Source organism: Anolis sagrei, chromosome 2, assembly GCF_037176765.1.
Source record: "Anolis sagrei isolate rAnoSag1 chromosome 2, rAnoSag1.mat, whole genome shotgun sequence".
NCBI lineage: Eukaryota > Metazoa > Chordata > Lepidosauria > Squamata > Dactyloidae > Anolis > Anolis sagrei.
The window spans coordinates 4144090-4159979 of record NC_090022.1 but is presented as its reverse complement, the minus strand read 5'-3'; the positions used below and the strand labels follow the sequence as shown (position 1 = coordinate 4159979).

The window sequence follows — 15890 nt, the reverse complement described above, 5'->3', positions numbered from 1 at the left end:
GTTGCACCGCCACACTTTTGTCCTCCGCATACAAACTTCGACTTTTATTATATGTACTAGCTGTGCCCTGCCACGCGTTGCTGTGGCCTATAGTAAAACTTATCAAAGTTGAGGTAGATCTCTGGACTATTATGAAAGAGAGGTCCCTACCTATTCCTTCCCCCTTTTCCTCCCCCTTTCTCTCCTTTCTTCCTTCTCTACCTCTTTCTTTCTTTCACTACTTGGTTTCATCCTTCTCTCTTTCCTTCATTCCCTCCCCCTTTCTTCCTTTGCCTTTCTTCCCTCCCTGTTTGCTTCCTTCTTTCACTTTTTATTTCCTTTTATTTTACCACCATCATAACAATAACAATAATGCAATGCATTGCCTCTGGGACCTGACACCTCTCCCATTCCCCCTAAAAGGGTCTCAGAGGAATAATAGCATCATCATCATAATAATAGAAATAACAACCTTTACCCGCCACGTGTTGCTGTGGCCAATCTTCCCTCTTTCTCTCCTTCTTTCCCTCCTTCCTTCCCTCCCATCTTTCCTTCTCCTCTTCTTTCTCTATCTCTTTCCTTCCTTCCCCCTTTTTCTTTGTTTTCTGCTGTCTCTCTTTCCTTTCCTTCCATCTTTCCTTTCCTTTCCTTTTCTTCTTCCTTCTTTTTCTAACTTTCCTTCCTTCCCCCTTTTTCTTTACCTCCCTTTCTCTTTCTTCCTTCTTTCCTTCCTTCCTGTCTTTCCTAGATTTTGACAGGGCGGGAAGGGGTGGGGTGGGGTTTGGAGGTGGCGTGAAGTAAAAGGAGGTAAGATTGGGGCGGGGGAGTGATGGAGTGTGGGGTTGCGTGTGTGTGTGTGCGGCGGCGGGGGGGGGGTGGGGTTGTGTGTGTGCGTGCGGCGGCGGGGGGAGTGATGGAGCGTGGGGTTGTGTGTGTGTGTGCGGCGGCGGGGGGAGTGGGGTTGCGTGTGTGCGTGCGGTGGCGGGGGGAGTGATGGAGCGTGGGGTTGCGTGTGTGTGTGCGGCAGCGGGGGGAGTGGGGTTGCGTGTGTGCGTGCGGTAGCGGGGGGAGTGATGGAGTGTGGGGTTGCGTGTGTGTGTGCGGCAGCGGGGGGAGTGGGGTTGCGTGTGTGTGTGCGGCGGCGGGGGAGTGATGGAGTGTGGGGTTGTGTGTGTGTGTGCGGCAGGGGGTGTGTGTGTGCGGGAAGCGGCGCGGCGGGACTTGGAGTGGGCATGGTTTCCGCAGAGGGAACGTTGGCCGGAAGGCCATGTGCGCGCGCCAGGGAACTTGCAGCTGGGCGCCAATGCGCATGCTCAGTTGTTTTGCCGTTTTGTGAGTGTGTTGTTGTGTTGTTTTTCATTTTGAGTAGATATGTTTGTACCTTGTGGGTTGTGTTACGGGCATGGGAATTTTGGTTAAGTTTTGTTGGGGTTTTTTTGAGTTTTGTTCTTTTGCCGATTTGTGAGTGTGTTGTTGTGTTGTTTTTCATTTTGAGTAGATATGTTTGTACCTTGTGGGTTGTGTTATGGGCACGGGAATTTTGGTTAAGTTTCGTTGGGGGATTTTTGAGTTTTGTTGTTTTGCCGTTTTGTGAGTGTGTTGTTGTGTTGTTTTTCATTTTGAGTAGATATGTTTGTACCTTGTGGGTTGTGTTATTGGCATGGGAATTTTGGTTAAGTTTTGTTGGGGGGGTTTTGAGTTTTGTTTCTCCGTTGGATGCCCCTAACAAATTTATATATATAGATAGATATAATTATTTTTATTTGTTTATTTATTTATTATTTCAGTTAGCAGGAGCACCTGCTGGTGCAGTGGATGAAACCCTTGTGCCGACACGACTGCTGACCAATAGGTCAGCGGTTTGAATCCGGGGAGAGTGGGTTGAGCTTATACACCACTTTTTGCCTTCACAAGGAGACTGTGGGCCCTTCCAGAAAGGTCCTGTATCCCAGGATCTGATCCTAGGTTTTCTGCTTTACCTCCTCCTTCTCCTCCCACCTCTCTCCTCTCCTTCTTCCTGAAAGCTGCCGCGGTGGAAGGAAAGGAAGCACCGGGGAAAGGAGGAGGGAGAAAAGAAAGGGATTTAAAAAGGAGAGGAGGAGAAAGGGAGAGAAAAAAGAGGGAGAAAGAGAGAAGGAAGGGGGAAAGAAGGAGGGGGAGAAAGAGAAAAAGAAAAGAAAGGAATAGAACAAAAGAGGAGAGGGAAGAAATTCCTTCCTTTTGGGTGTTTTTAATGCTTCTTTTTTTTGTCTCCTTCGATTTACTTATTATTTGCATGTCCCTGAGCGGTTTAGTTCCTAGGTTTGGGAGATGCCTTGGTTGGGAAGTTGGTAGCTCATTTTGGCGTGTGCGTGTGTGTGCTTGTGTGTGCGTGCTTTGGCACGGCGCCATGCTTCAGACAATGCCGGTCCCTTCCTTTTTCTGCCGCGGCTGTGGGGCGCCTTCCCGCCTGCTTGGCAGGTGGGCGCGCAAACGGGTCATGCAAAAGGCCCCTTTAATTAACAAACTCCTTTCACGTGACGCCGCCTGTGCGCCCACCTGTCAAACAGGCAGGAAGGTGTCCCTCCCGTGGCCGTTCAGGACAAGCGAGGTCCACATTGAAAAGTGCCTCCCGCCCGCCTTGCGTGGTAGCCCAGCGCATCCAGGGGCCGGATAAATGCCCCCGGGGGGCTGGATCCGGCCCGCGGGCCTTAGTTTGAGGACCCCTGCTCTAGGGATTGACAGCCTCAAGGATCTTTTCACAACTTCTAAAAACATGTCATAGCCTTCTATAAAGGTAAAGGTAGTCCCCTGACATTAAGTCCAGTCATGTCTGACTCTGGGGTGTGGTGCTCATCTCCATTTCTAAGCCGAAGAGCCAGCGTTGTCCGTAGACACCTCCAAGGTCATGTGGCCAGCATGACTGCATGGAGCACCGTTACCTTCCTGCCAAAGCAGTACCTATTGATCTACTCACATTTGCATGTTTTCGAACTGCTAGGTTGGCAGAAGCTAGGGCTGACAGCGGAAGCTCACGCCGCTCCCCGGAATCGAACCTGCGACCTTTCGATCAACAAGCTCAGCAGCTCAGAGCTTTAACCCACTGCGCCACCGGGGGCCTTCTATAGATGGTTCTATATCGGAAATAGCTGCTTCCAAGTTCTCTGTAAACATTGTCCAGTTAGCTTGATTGAAATTATATCTTCTGTGCTAAGGGGCACGTTTTGGTCTTACTGCTGCTTTGTAGTAGACAACATATTGATCTATGGTGAGTGATAGATATTGGGTTTACTACCCTTTTAATGCACTGGTGGGCTATGCTTTCATTTACAAAAATCAAATCCGGGTTATAACCACGCTTCCATCAACCACTATTAAATAATGGTGGTAATTTACTGTTATATGCAGCTATGGCTATTGAAATCTCCCACAACAAAACGGGCTTGATGATTGTGATAATTAGTTGGGGGTGTAAAATGAAAATCAGGCCCGCGTGGTTTATAGATACGATTTCAATGTTTATTTATTTATTTATTTACCTTACTTCTATACCGCTGTTCTCAGCCCGAAGGCGACTCACAGCGGTTCACAACAAATACGAACAGCAAAAATTCAGTGCTACAGTATAAAAACAGTTAACAACCTAACACATTACACAATTAATGAACAGTTACTACAATACCCATTCACTGTCGTTTCGTCATCAAAAACATGTTCCAGATTCGTCATCCATTGTTCCATTCCAATCATTGCACTAATTATTCGAACGCCTGCTCAAACAGCCAGGTCTTCACTTTTTTGCAGAATACCATTAGAGATGGTGCTAATCTAATGTCCGTAGGAAGGGCGTTCCACAGCCGAGGAGCCACCACCAAGGAGGCCCTATCTCTTGTCCCCGCCAGCCATGCTTGAGAAGCAGGCAGGATCGAGAGCAGGGCCTCCCCGGAAGATATCAAAGGCTGAGAGGAGAAGGCTGAGAGGAGATATGATAGACATGTATAAATATGTGAGAGGAAGCCACAGGGAGGAGGAGGGAGGGAGCTTCCTTTCTGCTTCCCTGGAGACTAGGACGCAATGGAACAATGGCTTCAAACTACAAGAGAGGAGATTCCATCTGAACAATAGGAAGAACTTCCTGACTGTGAGAGCCGTTCAGCAGTGGAACTCTCTGCCCCGGAGTGTGGTGGAGGCTCCTTCTTTGGAAGCTTTTAAACAGAGGCTGGATGGCCATCTGTCAGGGGTGATTTGAATGCAATATTCCTGCTTCTTGGCAGAATGGGGTTGGACTGGATGGCCCATGAGGTCTCTTCCAACTCTTTGATTCTATGATTCTATGAAAGTCCTGGTTGTTCACTTGTGTGACAAGTTGTAGAAATTGCTACACCAAATCGTACAAAAGTGGCACTACCATCTTGTCTGTGAGGTCGCTCCACTTCCAATTGCATTCTGCGGATTTTTAGTCTTCTCATTGCAATGTCTCTGTGTGTTTCCTGTATACATAAAATATCACAGAAAATGTCCTCAGACATATTCGAAGGCTTTCATGGCCGGAATCACTGGGTTGTTGTAGGTTTTTTCGGGCTATATGGCCATTTTTAGAGGCATTCTCTCCTGACATTTTGCCTGCATCTATGGCAAGCATCCTCAGAGGTAGTGAGGTCTGTTGGAACTAGGAAACTGGGTTTATATATCTGTGGAATGACTAGGGTGGGGCAAAGAACTCTTGTCTGTTGGAACTAGGTGTGAATGTTTCAACTGACCACCTTGATTAGCATTTGATGGCCTGGCAGTGCCTGGGAGAATCTTTTGTTGAGAGGTGATTAGATGTGCCTGTTTGTTTCCCCTCTGTTGTTTTGTTGTTGTAATTTTAGATTTTTTTTTAATACTGGTAGCCAGATTTTGTTCATTTTCATGGTCTCCTCCTTTCTGTTGAAATTGTCCACATGCTTGTAGATTTCAATGGCTTCTCTGTGTAGTCTGACATGGTGGTTGTGAGAGTGGTCCAGCATTTCTGTGTTCTCAAATAATATGTCCTCAGATGTTTTGGCCAGTAGTTCTTTTTTAGCAAGTGACAAATCTTTGATCTTAATAGACATAATAGTTAGAGGTGTTAGAGACCCTAAATTGGGTCTTCTTAGGTCCACATCACGGGAACACGAAAGGAAGGAGACAGTCCCAATGAAAGATCAAAAAACAAGGTTTTATTTTAGTTTTTTCATGAAGAAGACGGACAGCCAAGCAACATACACAGATGTTACCCTTCAAGTGACTGCCATGCCCCAAGTAAACAAGAACATTTTTGTCATGGAAAGTACTGTCTTTCCAGCCCCCTCTCTTGACCTTTTGATGGAAAGTACCTTCTTGTACATGCAGACACTGCGCTTCAAAAAACAACCTTTGAAGTTAACCACAAGCATCCTGTGTAAGAAAAGTACCTCTATATGTCACATCTTGTTTCTTAAAAACATTTTCTTCCTTGCTGCTCTTTTTCTGCAGAGAAAGGGTGTGTTTCTCTTTTGCTGCTAATTTCATTCAAAGCCCCTTACTTAATTTCACTCAGAGACCCTTGAAGCCTCCTTCAGAGGTGGTCTTGATAAAGACTGTGTTAGGGCATGTAAAAGTCAGTTGGTGAGTCTGTTAACTGAAAATGCAAAGCACGGAGCTGATTGGTTGGGCTACGCCCAAGAGACTGGCTGAGCCTGGGAGTTTTGGCAACAGTTACATTTTTATGCTTTAGCTGTGTACGAGCCAGGAGAGAGACAGTTTGAGTTTTTGTTTCATGAACTGCAGGAAGGAGATCTTCCACATGGGCAGCCAATCTGGGTTACCAGATTTTGTTCATTTTCATGTCCCCCCCCCCCCCCTCCGTTTTTGTAGAGGATCATTATCAGAAGAGATGTTTTCTTATTAGAGAAATGTATTTTTTTTCTCTTTCAGCTCCCAGTCTTTTTTGAGGAAGTGGCCACATGTTTCATCAAGGAGGTTTGAGATCTCCTGGATCAGGCCCACAGGGTTCTATACAAAGACATTTGAATTGAGGATTATATGCAATAAGCATTTTTTTCATCTTTAATGGATAGTGAAATCTGTGGATGATGCAGTTAATGGGGAGAAATTGACCAAAGGACACTTTTGGCTGAGAGGAAAGAATGCTGGATCTCCAGCGACAGCCTCGGTTTCTGTGTTCAGCCTCCTAATTGGATCTTCTTTTTCAAGCAGGTAAAGAGCAGCGGAAGGTGAATTTTGAGGAGTCAGTGGAAACATCCAAGGTTGTTGTGGACAAAAAACAGACTGAGAAGGCAAGAGGGAAACCAAGGAAAGAACAGGAAGAAGAACTTTTTGGCTTCTCAGAAGAAGAGTATTGGTGAACCTCTTAGCTTCCATCCCCAGAAATCTACAAAGAATAAGTTGTCCTGTCTCTGGAAACATATTTCAATATAAATGACATTGAAACGTACATTGCAGGATAGAAAACACATGAAAATATGCAAAGTGGAAAGAACGACAGTGGAGCTGAAGGTCTTCATGCACATCAAATGTCCAACATGCAGGAGAAACCACACAAATGTGTGACATGTGGAAAGGGCACATCGACACAATCGCTCCAGAACGCCCCCTCTCGAGTAACCGAGCTAACCCGGCTTCTTGGTTTACTGAGGAGCTGGCAGCAATGAAGCGAAAGAAGAGGTGGCTAGAGCGCGTGTGGCGCAGTAACCCGACTAAATCAACCCAAACACATCTGAATACCTTCTTAAGGTCCTACGGTGTGGCAATAGAGGCAGCACAAAAAACATCTTTCGCTGCTAATATTGCATCTGCGAAGAATCGTCCAGCTGAGCTCTTTCGAGTTGTCAGGGGTCTGTTAAATCCGCCGAAAAGCGAGATCCCTGACAGCTCTGGAGCTCGCTGTGAAGCGTTTGCTCGATTTTTCGTAGATAAAATTGGGCGGATTCGGTCGGGTTTTGACACCACTTTACCTGCAGTCTCTGAGAATGTAACGAGAGCATCTGCTTGTCAAGTTTTGTTGGATTCTTTTCAATTAGTTCAGCTTGAGGATGTGGACAGGATCCTTGGAGAGGTGCGGCCTACCACATGCATCCTAGACCCCTGTCCATCCTGGCTTATAAAAGAAGCCAGAGGGGGTTTGGCGGAGTGGGTGAAGGTGGTGGTTAATGCCTCCTTACAGGAGGGCAAGATTCCAGCGAGTCTAAAACAGGCTATTATCAAACCGCTGTTGAAAAAACCATCACTGGACCCCACTCAATTAGACAACTATCGGCCAGTTTCCAATCTCCCCTATTTGGGCAAAGTCCTGGAACGTGTGGTGGCAGCTCAACTCCAGGGATTTCTGGTAGACACTGATTATCTTGATCCGGCACAGTCTGGCTTTAGACCGGGACATGGAACGGAAACAGCCTTGGTCGCCTTGGTAGATGATCTGCGCAGGGAACTGGACAGGGGGAGTGTGTCCCTGTTAGTTCTCCTGGACCTCTCAGCGGCCTTCGATACCGTCGATCACGGTATCCTTCTGGGACGACTCACAGAAATGGGACTTGGGGGTACTGCTTTGCAGTGGCTCCGGTCATTTCTTGAGGGACGGTCCCAGAAGGTGTTACTGGGTGACACCTGTTCGGCTCCACAACCATTGTCGTGTGGAGTCCCTCAGGGATCTATTCTGTCCCCAATGTTGTTTAACATCTACATGAAGCCGCTGGGGGAGATCATTCGGAGTTTCGGACTGCGGTGTTATCTCTATGCAGATGATGTCCAGATCTGTCACTCCTTTCCGCCTGTCACCAAGGAGGCTGTCCAGACCTTGAATCGGTGTCTGGCTGCTGTGTCGGACTGGATGAGAGCTAACAAATTGAAATTGAATCCAGACAAGACAGAGGTCCTACTGGTCAGTCGGAAGGCCGAACAGGGTATAGGGTTACAGCCTGTGCTGGATGGGGTTACACTCCCCCTGAAGACGCAGGTTCGCAGCTTGGGAGTGATCCTGGACTCGCCGCTGAGCCTGGAACCCCAGGTCTCGGCGGTGGCCGGGAGAGCTTTTGCGCAATTAAAACTTGTGCACCAGTTGCGCCCGTACCTTGGGAAGTCTGATCTGGCCACGGTGGTCCACGCTCTTGTTACATCCCGGATAGACTACTGCAACGCGCTCTACGTGGGGTTGCCCTTGAAGACTGTTCGGAAACTCCAACTAGTCCAGCGTGCGGCAGCCAGACTGCTCACCGGAGCGACATACAGGGAGCATACCACCCCCCTGTTGTGCCAGCTCCACTGGCTGCCGGTTCAATTCCGAGCACAATTCAAGGTGCTGGTCTTAACCTACAAAACCCTATACGGTTCTGGTCCAGTGTATCTGTCCGAACGTATCTCCCTCTACGTCCCACCTCGGAGTTTGAGATCATCTGGGGAGGCCCTGCTCTCGACCCCACCACTCTCACAAGTGAGGCTGGTGGGGACGAGAAGCAGAGCCTTCTCAGTGGTGGCCCCCCACCTGTGGAATTCACTCCCGGGGGAAATCAGAACAGCACCAACCCTCCTCTCCTTCAGGAGGAGGGTGAAGACATGGCTGTGGAACCAGGCCTTTGGGCAACCAGGCAATTAGACAATGACAACCAAATAAGACAATCAGATGTGTGAGATCGGCAGGATTGTCGAAATGGAACCAAAACAGATCTTTGAGTTAATTGTACACTGATGGGTAGGAGGAAGTTCCAGGTTTGTATTGTTTTTACTGATTTTATCATTTTACTGATTTTATTGGATAATGTTGAATTGTGGGAATTTGTACTGTTATATTTTTTTGTGATGATTGTTTGTGTAGCAGGCGTCTAAGTGCGCCTTGCAGCTGTAAGCCGCCCTGGGTCCCCTTCGGGGTGAGAAGGGCGGGGTACAAGAACCCCAAATAAATAAATAAATAAATAAGGGCTTCACTAAGAAAAAATATCTTGACGCGCATCAAAAAACCCATGAGAAACAATACAAATGCATGGACTGTGGGAAAGGCTTCACTAATGTTCACCAACTACATTCGCATCAAAGTATCCACACAGGGGAGAAGCCACATGAGTGCATTAAATGTGGGAAATCCTTCTCTCATAAGAACTCATTAAATGTACATCTAAGAATCCACACAGGGGAGAAACCATACAAATGTACAGAATGTGGAAAGTGCTTTGCTGAAAGTTCACAACTGTGTCGCCATCAGAGAACCCACACAGGGGAGAAACCATACAAATGTACAGAATGTGGGAAGAGCTTTGCTCAAAGTTCAAAATTACGTTCACATGAAAGAACCCATACAGGGGAGAAACCATATCCATGCATGGAATGTGGGAAAAGCTTTAGACAGTCGTCAGATTTACATACACATGAAAGAACACACACGGGGGAGAAACCCTATAAATGCATGGAATGTGGGAAGAGCTTCTCTAATGCTGGAAATCTGCAGTCCCATCAAAAGATCCATTCAGAGGAGAAACCCTATGAATGCAAGGAATGTGGGAAGACATTTAGACATCGGGCACAATTACAGACACATGGAAAAACCCACACAGGGGAGAAACCATATCAGTGCATGGAATGTGGGAAGAGTTTCTCCAATACTGGAAGTCTGCGGACCCATCAAAATATCCATTCAGAGGAGAAACCGTATGAATGCATGGAATGTGGGAAGAGGTTTAGACTTCGGGTACAGTTACAGAGACACGAAAGAACGCACACAGGGGAGAAACCATATCAATGCATGGAATGTGGGAGGAGCTTTTGTTGGCCGTCAAATTTACGCAGACATAAAAGAACACACACAGGGGAGAAACCATACAAATGCATGGACTGCGGAAAGAGCTTCTCTGATTACGGAGGTCTATGGTCCCATAAAAAGATCCATGGAAAGGAGAAACAATATAAATGCATGGAATGCGGAAAGACATTTCGTTTCGGTGCCAATCTCAGTATCCATCAGAGAACCCACACGGGAGAGAAGCCATATAAATGCATGGAATGTGGGAAGAGCTTCTCTCAAAATTTAAGTCTGCGTACCCATCAAACAATGCACACAGCTGAGAAATCGTACAAATGCACGGAATGCAGAAAGAGTTTCAGGCAGAGAGCTCATCTACGTACCCATCTGAGAACCCATACTGGGGAGAAACGATATGAATGCATGGAATGTGGAAAGAAATTCACTAGTAGTAGTACATGTACTGTCCATCAAAGAACTCATACAGGGGAAAAGCCATATACATGCATGGAATGTGGGAAGAGCTTTAATCAATCGTCAATTTTAAAGAGACATGAAAAAACACACACGGGGGAGAAACCATATAAATGCAAGGAATGCGGGAAGAGCTTCTCTAATAATTCAGGTCTGCGTACCCATCAAACAATTCACATAGCTGAGAAATCATACAAATGCACGGAATGTGGAAAGACTTTCAGACAGGGAGCTCATCTACGTACCCATCAGAGAACCCATACAGGGGAGAAGCCATATCCATGCCTGGAATGTGGAAAGAGCTTCGGGTACAGCAGTCATCTGCGTGTCCATCAAAGGATCCACACAGGGGAGAAACCGTATAAATGTGTGGAATGTGGAAAGGCTTTCAGACAGGCGGATGCTTTACGTCGACATCAAAGAGCCCACATAGGGGAGTAACCATGTAAACGCATGGAATGTGGAATATAACCACTCATGGTTACATTTACAACAATTTAATAGCAAGTTATTTTTAATCTTCTCAAATAAACTAGAAGATTTCTGAGCAAATGCTTTAGAATCATAGAATCAAAGAGTTGGAAGAGACCTCATGGGCCATCCAGTCCAATCCCTGCCAAGAAGCAGGAATATTGCATTCAAATCACCCCTGACAGATGGCCATCCAGCCTCTGTTTAAAAGCTTCCAAAGAAGGAGCCTCCACCACACTCCGGGGCAGAGAGTTCCACTGCTGAACGGCTCTCACAGTCAGGAAGTTCTTCCTAGTGAAGTTCTTCCTTTAGCTAAGAAACCGCTCCCTTTTCTGGATTGCAGCAACAAGACTGCTCTGTAACTGTTGGAGGGGAGAGTGCACCTGGAGTTTAAAAACACTGGGTTGTTGTAGGTTTTTTTGGGCTATATGGCCATGTTCTAGAGGCATTCTCTCCTGACGTTTCGCCTGCATCTGTGGCAAGCATCCTGACAACAACCTAGAGATTCCGGCCATGAAAGCCTTCGACAACACATTGAACATCTGTACGGGGAGAAACTGTTCCAAGACACACAAAAACTAAGGACCAGGAAAGCACATCTACTGTACTTCCTGACTTTCCTTCTACGCTGCGGAGACAGATACCATCCCACAATTTCTCGCAGCCAAAAGGACTTTCAAAACGCCACAGGCTCACCGGATCTTTGACCGCCTGGAACGCAACCACTTACGAGAGAGAATTCACACCATCCGCAAAGAACTCGCAAACACAGACAAGGAACAGCACCTCCATATCAACATCAGCCAGAAGATGAATTCCCAGGACTGAGTCAAAATAGGCAACCTCCTCACAACCTTTGAGGATGCTTGCCATAGATGCAGGCGAAACATCAGGAGAGAATGCCTCAAGAACATGGCCATTTAGCCTCAAAAAACCTACAACAACCCAGTGATTCCGGCCATGAAAGCCTTCGACAATACTTTTAAAACACTGTTTTCATAATTGCATGACACTTCTTGGAATCACAAAGTTAAGATGAAGATATAAAGATTGTAAATCAACAATAATTAAAATCATAGCTGAAAGAAATCCCAACGGCCATCTAGTCCAGCGATTCTCAACCTTTTTTTGACCAGGGACCACTTTGACCAGGGACTACCCTCCAATATTAATACCGAAAGGGTTACTGTGCTGTCACGTGCTGGGCCTGTGAAAGAGTCTGTAAACAGGACGTGTTTTCTGAATGCCCAACGGGACGCCGGGGGTGCCTCGGCTGAGAGGCCTTTCGATTTCCCCACACAAAGTTCTTTTAAAGACTTAGAAAGTTAAACAAAGTTATTATTGTTGCTTAAACCTTCAATAAATCAAACAACTACTTCAAGGCTTTGAATCAACTGGTGGCTTGCTTAAATCTTGTCCACAAGGGACAGGCAACTTTCTTCATAAACTGTTTCTTCCTCCTACAAGGGAAATCCTTGACCCCTCCCTGGGCAATCTGACTTAAGCTCTGCTGGCGTGGGCCCCTACACCCGGTCCAAATTGCTTTATGGCTGCGGCGAGTCCTTTAGTAGACTTCCAAGAGGAAAGAAGGCTTTCAATTCCCAGCGAAGGCTGGCTGTAAAACCGTGGAGCTGTATTTCTCCAGCAAAGAGCTGGCTGTAGAGTTGTGGAACTAAATTCTCCAACAAAGGCTATGCTGTAGTTCTCTGTAAAAGCTGTAAAAGACGAAGCTTTCTACAGGTGGAACTGATTCATGTCCTGTACGAAAGGCTTCTCTGTGTGAACTGAACTAGAGGTCCCCTTTTTCCCTCCCTAACCCAGAAAAAGGGGCAGAACTAAAGAACATAATGATAACTGATGGGTCATTGGCCCTATGATTCCAAACCAAGGGAAGCCACCTTATTGCAAAATGCATGGAACTTTGGAATACATGCAAACACTCAATAGAAAGGAAAAGAAGTTGGAGCTCCTGGTACAGCCGTACCAGCACAGTTACGAATCACTTTTTAGTCAACTAGAGATTCAGTTTAGTTATTTGGGGTGCTGATTAAGAAAATTGCACTGAATAGACTACATCAGCTCTAGTTTCTAGCTCTAGCAGATTATACAGACTGAACAAGGGAAAAGAGTCACAGTATAGCAGATTGAACAAGGAAAACATCTGACACCAAGGGAAGAATAATAGAACTGGAGTGAAAAAGGTTGAAAAGGAAGAATATTGGTTCTCGACTGGGGCGAACCAGCTGAGAACTCTGGAAGAATCAAAAATGAAAATACTTTTTGATGCAAGTGGGTAGATGGATGAAATAAGAATATTAAGAACGAAGGAGAAAATACAATGAGATCTTTCACAGAAACAAATATTTAGAATACAGCAAAATCAATTTAAATTAAAAGGTTAAAAACTGAGGGGAAATATTGAGGTATGGAATGAAAGATGAAATTAGAAGAATTCAAGTTTAATAAAAAATAAGTTATTTAATATGACTTGTAGTTAGGTATTAACTTAGAATATAGTTGTTTATATTATCAGAAGATGATGCAACTAAGTAGAACAGAAGTACAGGCAGTCCCTGAGTTACAAACAAGTGACTTACATACAACTCATAGTTAAGAATGGGGCGGAGGCAACAGGAAGTAAAAGGAATTTGCCCCTCAGAAGGAAAATCCACACCTGAAAGTTATTACTATGAAAAAAAGGTGTCTCAACTGAAGCTTTATCACCAATCTTTGTTTCCACAACAAGCCAAATGCTCAATAATCACAGGGACAAAAAAGTGGGGTGAAATCATCTGAACAGGGGGCACAGACAGCAAAACAAACCTCACTGGGGTGTTAACCGCTTTCTATGCTATTGTCACAAAAATATTTGATGAATGTGAATTTGATATGATATACTGTATGGTATGAGTGGAATTGTATGGCATGAATGAATGAGAGTTAATAATTTTGGAGGCACCACTCTAAAAGATTAAGGCCTGCGATGACTAACTGCATGCTTGCTGGACTGTAATTAAAAGTTGCTAATGAGACTTGCCATAGTAAACTGTGATAAGAACTGTGACAGTGATAACATAAATGTTTACAATGTTATGAAGGAAGTCAACACAAGGCTAACTCCAATCAAGAAGAATCAACACCTAGCCAAGAAACTGAGATGTAGCCGGGATGGGAGACTGTGCTGGTACGGCTGTACCAGGAGCTCCAACTTTATTTTCTTTCTGTTATCTGTTTTGCAGTTATAGGGCAGGGCTCCTGTCCATCATAATTAAGCTTTGGTTCCGCCCCCTGTTCTGGGCTCTGGGAGGGAAAGGAGCCATTTTTTGGTCAGTCTCACACAAGGTAGCTAAGCTATAGAACGTAGACCAGCTCGTCCCGTAGAAAAGCTTCCTTTCTTAAGAGCATCCAGGGGGAAAAGGAGCATCCAAGGAAAAAGGATCATCTAGGGAAACTGACCATCCAGGGAAACTGGTTCACTGAACTCAGCTGAAATATCTTAAAGCCTCAGCCGGTAAGGTCTGCTCAATAGCCAGACGCACTTGGAATCGGTAGTAGCACCCACACTGACGAGGCATAGATAGAAAGCAGCCTGGGAGAGGTTAAAAAAGGGTTTTTCTTACGGAGAAGGTTCAGTTGACCGAAGTCAGGTGCCAGTCCATTGAGGACTAGACTGAGAAAGCCTTGAAGTGTTGTTTGAACCATTGAAGATTTGTTGTTTGTTCCATAATAAAGACTTTGTTGTATCATTAAAGACTCCAAAGACCATCTCTTCAGAGAAATCCCTGAGAACCTCTCTTTGAGGCGCCCCTGGCTTCCCGCTGGGCTTAAAGTATACGTTCTATAGAAAAGTACAGCTATTACAGGCACAGCGCGCGACAAAACAGAGACATCTATAATTTCCGACTTTAGGACAACAGCAGTAGAATATTCCTATAAAAGACTCAATCTAATAATTCTTAAGTGTGACAGACAGCAAAGCTGTTCATGTGCCTCTCTGGTCCATGGGACGGACAGAGATGGTGTATGCCTTCTTTTCTCAAGGGAAGAGGAAGAAGTGTGATTTTGGAGTCTTGGATTTTGTGCAGGAAGTCAGGTTCTGCTGTATGGAAAACAGGGAGCTGGTCCTTGGCATTGTTCTTAGGGAAAGAAGTTACAGAAGTTTTGGAACTGTGCATTGACAGGCTGCGGGGAAGCAGGACGTGGCCTAGCAGGTGCCTCTCCAAGGAGGGAGAAAAGGATATGGTAATATTTGTATGCATGAGGATGGATGAAAGTTCACATGTCTCTTAAAAGTCTCCAAGGAAGGAGCTTCCACCACATTCATATATATGTATAGGAATATGTATATGGCTGGAGTTACACTTAAAAATGTACCTGTGCCGATGTACATACACATTCAACTTAAGAATAACCTACAGAACTTTGTTTGTAACTTGAGAACTGCCTGTATATCATCATGTGATAGTAGCCAGTGGTTTATTGTACGACAATGTTTTTATTAACATATGTTTATTTTTAGAGGAGACTATAGAGCAGTGGTTCTCAACCTTTCCAATGCCATGACCCCTTTATATAGTTCCTCATGTTGTGTTGACCCTAAAATTATTTTGTTGCTACTTCATAAGTGTAATTCTGCTACTGTTACTAATTCTAATGTAAATATCTGATATGCAGGATGTATTTTCATTGTTACAAATTGAACATAATTAAAGCATAGTGATTAATCAGAAAAATAATATGTTTGGGTGAATATGGCCAATAGATGATGGGATTTGTAGTACCTTCAACCGATTCAGCTCTGACTGATCACTGAGACCCCCACAAATTAAAGACCTGGACCTTGTTTGGCATACAGAACTCCTATGACAAACAGAAAATACTGGAGAGGCTTGGGGAAAGCAGGCCCAGACATTTGGGAGTTGTAGTTGCACCTGCAATCAAAGAGCATTCTGAACAGAACCGACAATGGAATTGAACAAAACCTGGCATACTTACCTTGCTGCTTTTTCATGGTGCTTCTGGTGCTCTGTGGGACCTGCGGCCTGCAGGGATGGGACGCAGTGAGGCCAGAGCCGCCTCTGGCCTCCGCCGCGGGAAAGAGCTCCCCAGCTGGGCCTAGAAAGGAGGCTGGAAGCGCCTCCTTCCTAGCTTTACCAGGGGCATCTCTGGCCTCCTTTTTACGCCCAGACAGGGGGTGCCACTTCCCATGGCAGAGGCTGGAAAGAGCACCCCAGCTGGG

The 15890-nt window shown here is 45.5% G+C and overlaps 1 protein-coding gene across 1 annotated transcript in view; it reads left to right on the top strand.

Annotated features, from left to right (window-relative positions):
* Nucleotides 1-15890, top strand: part of LOC132777444 (zinc finger protein 91-like) — a 58596-nt gene that overhangs the window by 23101 nt on the left and 19605 nt on the right. Inside the window, exon 1 of the mRNA XM_067465051.1 lies at nt 8929-10576. Coding sequence (XP_067321152.1) covers nt 8954-10576 — 1623 coding nt within the window. The 5' untranslated portion in view covers nt 8929-8953. Of the gene's footprint in view, nt 10577-15890 lie in introns of the transcript that reaches the window.